This window comes from Hermetia illucens, chromosome 1 (assembly GCF_905115235.1).
Source record: "Hermetia illucens chromosome 1, iHerIll2.2.curated.20191125, whole genome shotgun sequence".
NCBI lineage: Eukaryota > Metazoa > Arthropoda > Insecta > Diptera > Stratiomyidae > Hermetia > Hermetia illucens.
In genome coordinates this window covers 114,890,998-114,899,751 of record NC_051849.1, presented here as the reverse complement: position 1 = coordinate 114,899,751, position 8,754 = coordinate 114,890,998, and the positions used below count along the sequence as shown (strand labels likewise).

The 8,754-nt window shown below is 38.4% G+C and overlaps 1 protein-coding gene across 1 annotated transcript; it reads left to right on the top strand.

Annotated features, from left to right (window-relative positions):
• Positions 1 to 364: 364 nt before the first annotated feature.
• LOC119660769 lies at positions 365 to 8,376 on the top strand. Its single transcript, XM_038069577.1, has 3 exons — positions 365 to 388; positions 7,756 to 7,824; positions 8,032 to 8,376. The coding sequence occupies exons 1-3, from the start codon at positions 365 to 367 to the stop codon at positions 8,347 to 8,349; spliced, it is 411 nt and encodes a 136-aa protein (XP_037925505.1). The 3' UTR covers positions 8,350 to 8,376.
• The last annotated feature ends 378 nt before the right edge of the window (positions 8,377 to 8,754 follow it).

Here is an 8,754-nt window from a genome sequence, read left to right as displayed (position 1 = left end):
CCGCTCCGGATCCTGTATCGACTAAATCAACACCTTACGGATCTTCTTAGAGAACTTCGTGGAGTTTAAATTTTCGCTGCATCGATTTTGAGAAAGCTTTGAATAGCCTCAACGCTCTGCGCAGGAACGGCATTCAGCAAAAACAAATAGCCATTATCAGAACGACATATAACGGGGTAACCCCCCGTGTCACACCGAGGTGCAGCCTGTTATCGATATTATTTCTTCTTGTTATCGGTGACGTTATTCATGCTGCCCTGTTCGGAGGACTTGGAGAAATTCAACTATAACATCTTCCTTTAAACAACTCCCTTATGCTGATGACATTTGTTTACTCCCTCAATGGGTCATTGGCTTTGGCCAAATGACTCTGGATTTGAAAAGAGAGGTAAGTAAACAAAACCGAGGTTCTCGGTCTAACGTATCACTGCACTTCCCGCTATTTCCAATAATGGGCAAACCATCGAGGGCGTTGATTAATTTGTATATCTAGCAAGCATGGTTCTCTGCCGATGGTGGTACGGAACTGGATATTACCCGATGCATTAGCAGTGCTAGATCCGCTTTCGCCGCCCTGCCTCAACATTAATATGCTGATGGCGATCCATCCATTTCAAGCATGCTAAAACACTCAGCAGCGCTAGCATGAGATGACTGCTCATTCAATGTATTGTGGCAACCGCGTTCCATTTATCGCTCGCTACGTCCGCTATGCCCCAAAAGGCGACCGCACTTAGCCCCATTATACTTTATTTATCTCTTTTCTTGTTCTCAGCATTTTATTTGTGTTTTACTGAGGATAGTATAAACTACGTTGTCTCAAACCCTCCTCCTTTACCTGGGCTTGAGACCAGTATACTAAATAATTGGCATGGCGGAGTAATTGACACGGATATAAAAATAACAAAAGGCGCCAAAAAGGAACAGGGAATGTCTCCATGCTCCACTCAGTTATATTTTTATCATGATGATGTCATACACGTCTTAAGAAGCACGCATACTGCGATCGACACAAAATACTATTATAAACTTCTTTGTTTCTTCGGCTAGTTCAGACAACAGACAAACAAATGTCCGTGCTTGTTTCAAACATCAGACAGGCAAATGCCTGCGTGCGTGTCAGACAAATGTCTGTCTCCGATAAATAACTGTTTCAGATAAACGTCTGCGCAAGACATAAGACAAACAAATGTCTGTTTCACATAAATATCCCCAGCCTTTTGAGGAATATTCCCTATATTATCCCATATGCTAGTGTCACATTTTATTCTTCTACGATTAACGTAAGGAGAGTTCCCAGCTTATTTCGCCGCCGAACTTGGTGCCGGCTACGAGTGAGGAGGCGGGTTTGACGGAATAAACTCCCCGCGTTAAAAAATAACTGTCCCATGAGAAAGACAAATTCAGAGTGCTCATTTATTTCTTATAATGGGTTAAGAATCGAACTTTCATGAGGCGGGAAAGAAAATGCGGAGATTGGCTGCCACTTCACATGACGTCACTGAGTGAGTAGTTTGAATCCTAGCTACGTCGAAACATACAGTTTAATGTTTGTTAATTCTGAATTTTAAAGTAATCAATCAGTTTTTAACAGAAATGTAATCATTCATTATCGGCAGTGACCGTAACTAGTTATGTATATAGTTGAAAGTTATAATTGTAAGTACAATATTCTGAAATGAAAGGCGTAAAAATGGAAAGGTCAGTATGTTAATAAATTCACATCAATTATACTAATTAGAATAATAGTGTCGTAATGTTGGTGCGAATATTTGTCTGCATCGATAGTTTCAAAGATATTTTCTATTTTGCTGGTTCATAATTGATTTATAGGTCCCAGTGTAAAAGTTATAGACACTATGCGGTTTGTACGGTTTTCGGAAGTAACGTTGGAACACAAGGTGCACGAGAAACTTCAACCGCACCTTTACATAGGTGGCGATAAAAAGTGGCAGATTTGGAGGTTGCAATAATAATGGACTCGCCCTGCGCGAGATTCGAAACCGGGGCCAGTTGAAAATTCTGCCGGATCTCTTCTGTTATATCATTTTTATTAGACTCATTTATCTTATCATCTTATCTTGCCCAAATACGCTTCCTTTACTAATTTTGGAACTGCATATCTTCAACTAAAACATGAACAAGTCGGGAAACCGGAAGCTCGGCGCTTCAGGTATGAAAGGTTTTATTTGCTTCTTCTGTGAGTATATTTGAGTGCAGAGCTATTCCATTTGTACGTAGCCCGTTCTCTATATGCATTCAGCATGGCAGACTACTCACTTAAGTGTAATATTGATAGTAAGCTGCAGTAAATTTCCACGGTAAAGTCAATTTTGAGCTATTGTAACTTTGTTAGTAATAGTATGATTTTGATCAAAGTTGAGATAACATGCTTCATATTATATTCTATATTACTACAAATTTACAAATTTACTACAAACTCTAAAATAGACTTAAGGGGGGATTTTACTCAATTTTCCTCAAAAAACAGTAATATAATATTATTAACTTAATTTGAGCAGATATCGATATGGAGAGTATTTTGAGGCCTGGACACCTATATAGTGGCAGCTTCATGATTTTTTTTAGATTTTTCGGTTGGGTGGTTTCTGAGAATGGGTCCGTTAAAGAACCATCATATTCGACCCCTCCCAATCATCGCCTTTTCAATGAATGTCCAAACTAAGACTGGCATCGAAAAGTACTAATCAAGACCTTTCGTTTAATATTCAACATGACAATATTTGGTGAAAAAAATTGTACACCCCCCTTTTGTATCCCGCCTTAATCTCAACGTAGAAAGATATCACTCACTGCATGTTTGGGTTCCCACCTTCTCACCAAATTTCGTGTCAACCGGTATAGCCATTTCTGAGAAAAGTGCGTGTGACAGACAGACAGAGAGACAGACATTGAACCGATTTGAACAAGTGTGACACAAAATTCGAACGCAGTAATGTATTATTAATTAAGATTGGGAGCTAAATTTATAACATGTTTACTCACATTGGATCCCCTGACTGCAAAGAATCTGGATTTCATTTTTCAACGGGGTTCCTATGGAGTTATTTGTGGAGCAAGGCCGGAACAATATTTTACTGTTCTTTTTTACATTTCCCCGCTGAATCCCTTGAAATTTTCATGAGGAACTGTCAGCTGCCGGTCTCTCTCTCCCGGTTTCTCGACTTGACTTTCAGTACGGTTGAAATTGGTTGACATTTGAAATACTGAAAATCTAAAAAGAACAGTTTTTTAAAACGGTGGTTACGAGTTTTGTTAGATTGCACTGTACAATTGATTTCCAACATTAGCGTAAATAAGGCAGGGAGTCTATTGTCCTGCCTCCTAGACAGTTGAAAAGGACTATTGTAAAGAGAACCTGCTCTGAATTGATTACATCTTGGTCAAATATTTTTCTATTTGAGGTTTAATTTCATGCACATAAATACGATCACGTATATTTTGGAATTTCCCTAGAATCCGCTTTAACAATTAGGCGAGCGTGAACACTGAAACCATCAACAAGAAAGCCCCCCGTAACAACTATAACGGGGAAATGGATGTCGCAATATCCGCAGCCAATGGAGGTCCTGGACATGAATCATCAACAAGAAGAATGTTATCATTGATACGGTCACAAACATTATTGGCCCCAGTCGCAAGAAAGTCGGGACGACTAATTCAACGATGCATACCAGCTAATAACGGAACAGGAGAATCATGCCTTGCGGGCAATGCTGTAATCCCAAACACGCACACGCAGAGACCTACCGCGAAATTGATGGAAAAGTCACTTGGCAGACATAAAATAGAAACCTGCAAAACCAACAAGCTTGTGAACACGAAAAATACAAGAAGCAACCGCACCATTTGCACAAGTTTTACCAACAAATCACCAAGATGAAGCCTTGTACACCTCGATGCTCATCCTGCTGACCTTAAAAGCGAAAGGGAGCAAGGGGTTCAGTACATTGAGAAACTACTCAATAAGCCAAATACCGCAGGTCCCGCCAAATAAAGACGAAGAACAAATACCCAAAACATTATTGGCCCATACCAAAGAGGCTTCACCCCAGTCAAGTGAGCAACAGATCAGATTTTCTCTCTGCGGTAAGCAATGGAAAAAACTGCTCGAATATGGCCATCCGTTACACCAATTTTTCATCAACAGCAAGAGGACTTGTGATAGCGTAGCTATGGTAAAACTCTACATGGCCATGACAGAACGCCATTGCACTACGAAGTTAATAACACTGACTAGCTTTACCCTGACTACTGTGCGAGGCCATATAGAAGCAGTACGACCACTCTCGTGACCACTCAACATCAACAACGGTCTAAGGCAAGGAGATGCCGTATCATGCATCTTCTTTAACCTGTCCCTGGAAAAAGCGATTTCGATGTTAATGTGAGAGGTACGATCCTCTTCAAGTCCACCCAACTATTGGCCTAAGCTGACGATATTGACATTTATAGGAAGAACAACCCGAGATGTACAGTCTACTTTCATTCAGATCGAGCAGGCAACGCGAGATCTTGGGCTGCGCATTAATAAAGGCCAGGCGAAGTACATGGTGGGAACGTCAGCGCCAAAGATAGGAGACTACAACTTTGAGACCTTTGAAAATTTCTCTTATCTAGGATGGAAAATGACTACCGATAACAGCCATAACGATGAAATCCACGCACGGTTATTGGCAGCCGACACAGCCTATTTCAGCATACAAAAGCTGTTCCGCTGGAAACGTCCACTAAGGGTCAAAGCTCTTACTATACAAGAATATAATGATCTTGTCAGTAATTATTATTCCTCGACAACCTGGGTTCTTAATAAAAAAAATTTCAAACTCTTAGCCAAGTTCGAGAGAAGGATCATCGGAAGAATTTTTGGCCCACTACATGAGGTCGAAATTTATGAGCGATACTATGACCGTCTGTTTGTGGATAAAATCCGATTCAACACTTTGTGGTGGGGTGGTCACCTTATCTGTATAGATGAAGATGATCCAGCCCGGAAAGCTTATAAGGGCAATATCTATCGTAGAAAAAGAAGACGAGGCAGACCCTGCCTGAGATGGAGCGATGGCGTAGGTCAGGACGCTAGACAGCTGTTAGGAATACCAAATTGGTTGACCTCGACACGAAACCGGGATGTCTGGAGTTCCTTATTAAGGCAGGCCTAGACCGGATACCCGTTGTTGCGCCTTTGGTAGAAAAAGAAGACGAGGCAGATCCTGCCTGAGATGGAGCGATGCCGTTGGTCAGGATTGCCAGGCAGTTTTGGGGATATCGAATCGGTGGACCTCGGCGCAAAACCGGGGTGTCCTGGAGTTACTTGTTAAGGCAGGCCTAGACGAGATACCGGTTGTTGTGCCGTTGTTGATGACGATATTTTGGAATGAATGGAACTACTTATAGTGGTGACAATGTTTTGCTTGAACAATCACACTTAGTGATTGCTATTGCAGATTCTGCACATTTTATATTTTATTTATAATGAGCGGGTAATCATTATATTTTTAGAAAGTTTTGCATTTGTTTACTTAATAACACTAGTTGCTAAATTGAATTTTGCTTCAAGGGGCAACAGAAAATGTTTGTCAAATAATGCCATCATATTTACCACCCCTAATCCCGGAAAGTTTTCCTGAAAGATTTCCTTAGGTACTTAGCTATACTTTTGTTACTGACTTCATTTTTTCCAATTATGTAAGTTTGTAAACGTTTCTGATTTAAAAACTTTCAGTCAAGATTTCTAGTCGTTCCTGCTGATTTTGGGTTTCAGAATCTATTTATTTTTGTCATGCAGTAGAAAGATTTTCGGTGGGGTTTACGAAAGGGACTTTTCATCTGCGAAACGAGGTACACTTTTTTCTAAGAGTATGATCATGATGGTGTGTTTTTCTTCCCCAAAATGTTGCTACTTAACTCAATTTTTCTTAAATGTTAATATATACAATGTACTAATTTTCTTACGAAGAAACCCGGATTACTACCATAAAATTTGATCGTTTTATACAGAGTACTCAATTGTTGATAGTTAATTGGAAAGCCCACTCATTGACACATACCAAATGCCTGAACCCAAAGACATACAATAGTTAAAAACCTTTCATAAGTATCTTTTAATTATTAGGTGTCTTACGTGTTGAAAATTTGGAATTATTAGAAAGAAATCACTGATACATTCCACTGCCATTCTAAGGTTTGCTGAAACCTATGTACTCAAATAGGATGCAATCTCAACAAGCCTCAAGTCCAAAGTGGAGTACATTTTTGCGAGTGGGTGTAAGAGTGGATTAGGGAAATTCGTAACTTCACTAAAAATATTTTATTTACCGACAAACTGCCCTTTTACCCAGAAGGACTTTTAATTATGACAATAATAATCGGTCGATTGAATAGTGAAGCATATTTGTCAAAACCGACGGGAAAGCTTGAGCAGGAATTATTCGAGAATAACTTACAGGCCCTTATATTCTCCTAAGCGGATGGGCAGGCAAAGGGTACAAATCTTGATGGATATCGCGGTCGATTAGAAAATATCCCACTTAACTGAAGAAACTGCGTGCGGTTTCACGAGGATGGGACATCTTCACATAATTTAATGGAAGTTATAAACATCCTGAATTTTATTTCAGTAAAAAGTCTCTGATATTGTTTAACAGTGGGGGTGCTTACTTTGAACATTTCCATTAAAAAACAATTAAATGAAAACAAATTTACCTTGAATATAATCGTCTCTTAATTTTCATTTAGCAAAGTCTTCGTTATATCTTTTTGTCGGTTGAAAATAAATTTCTTTGTTATTTTGAGAAATTTTTATTTTTTTTTTTTATTTTTATTGCTCACAGTTCTAGGCCTCTAACTACAACTAATTGTATAATTAGGATAAAATTATGTTAAGAAAATTTTACCATGATACAAAAGGGATTAATATTTTTAAGATCAGCATTGCTAATGCCAAAATTTCAGGAAAATTGTCTTAAGGGGGTCATCCTGTGTGTCGGATCCGAGGAATCGATTTTTTTGGCATCAGTGGTATCTAGAAATAGAGTAGAATATATAGGCAAAGCGATTTTTTGATATTCAGGAGTCGATCGGAAATTACAGTGTTAAATAGGTGAAATGTCATATGCCAGGTTTATGTCGATCGTCGTACTAAAGTGCGTATTGATCGGTCCGAATGACATTCGAATGACTTCGCTAAAAGGACAAGAATTGAATCCAACGTGTTACATGTGTTTCTTCAAGAAAGCTAAGATTGCAATAATCAACTATGCTATTGGGCTGGGAAAATTACTATGCGTGCCTAAGATATTAGTAAATATATAATTCGTATTTTAACCTTTATCCAGTTCTACACAAAAAAATTTCTAAAAAAGCGGACAAAAACAGCCTTCACACGAGGGTGATGATAAATGTAAATGCATTACTATTGCTTCTATACAGCTAACTCTGGTTTCACGAACTACACTAGACGACAAATGAAAGTTACAATTTTTTAGTGTTATTATTTTGAGTTGTTATAAATAATATAGTTTTAAAGTTAATTTGCATTGCTTACATGTAAGCAGGTAAGGTTTCCCTTAAAAATAATAATTTTCCTCAAGAAAAAGTCAACTATTTAAAATAAGCTCGAAGACACTTGTTCATGCAGCCCACGAGACAATATTTTGAGAAATATCCCCAATATAGTTGTGAACCGTTCCCTTGAAAATTGAGGTGTACATAACCCAAAGTGCATTTTGACAGTCATGTCGCGCATCTTTTTGCTGCCGATTTTCACCTGTAGACGACATTTTGCAACAGATTTCACTAAAAGTAAGTTTCTAAGCTAATTTCAGGATGGTGAACACAAATATAATGGAACTTTCTATCTATTTGTACGTATATTGTAAGTATTTGCCATCGTAGCCAAAAAAGTGGTAAAAAATTGGTGGGGCAAATTCATAAATGCTTTTGTTTTGCAATACTGACAGAAAATTGAATAAAAATGAAACTGGAATGATGTTTGATGTTTTTTTTAAGGTTTTGTGTAACAAGAGAGGTTGCACAACAAGGTGGAAGAGAAATCATGTCCAACAAGGATTTCGACAGGTGCAATCGATTCAAGTATTGAAGAAGAAACTGACTTTGAAGGCATTCTTGAATCAATTCAGTCCTTATCCAAAGGCTATACTACGCGCACCATTTAATCGTGGAAGAAAACGGCGCACGAAGCCCATTTTGACTGATCAGGCGACAATGGAACAGTTCGCCAATGAGCAAGCTGTAGGGAGGAAGAAAAAGCAGAACTCGAACACAGCTGCCAAAAAAAAGCGGCCATCCACGAAAAAATCACTGTAATCATCCTTCTTTTTGCAGTATATTGAAATAAATATGGACGTTTTTTGTAATGAACTTCATCATTGAGCTCAAAAAGTTGTTTTGGAGAGTTGCAGACTTAATTCACCATTGTGGACAAAATGATAAAAAAATTACACTTCGAAAAAAAGGCCATAGAATGATTGCGTCGAGATGTAACCACAAAATATTAATAACAGTCGTAGGAGGACAGATTACCGTACAAAAGGAATATAATTTACATATACTCGTGTGACAAAAAAGTAAATACTGAAAATTTACCTTTTTGTCCTAATTTCCCCTACTTTTGTGGCCAATATTGACCATATATGCTCAATCGGATTTAAATCTGCAGATTGAGCTGGCGAGTCAAGCTTTTCTATTGGATTTCGTTGAAAGAACTGCATG

Coding starts and splice junctions, on each gene's coding strand:
- LOC119660769 (XM_038069577.1), top strand. CDS start 365: ATGACTCTGGATTTGAAAAGAGAG. Junction 389..7,755: donor CTCTGGATTTGAAAAGAGAG/GTAAGTAAACAA, acceptor GCATTTTGACAG/TCATGTCGCGCATCTTTTTG. Junction 7,825..8,031: donor TGCAACAGATTTCACTAAAA/GTAAGTTTCTAA, acceptor GTTTTTTTTAAG/GTTTTGTGTAACAAGAGAGG.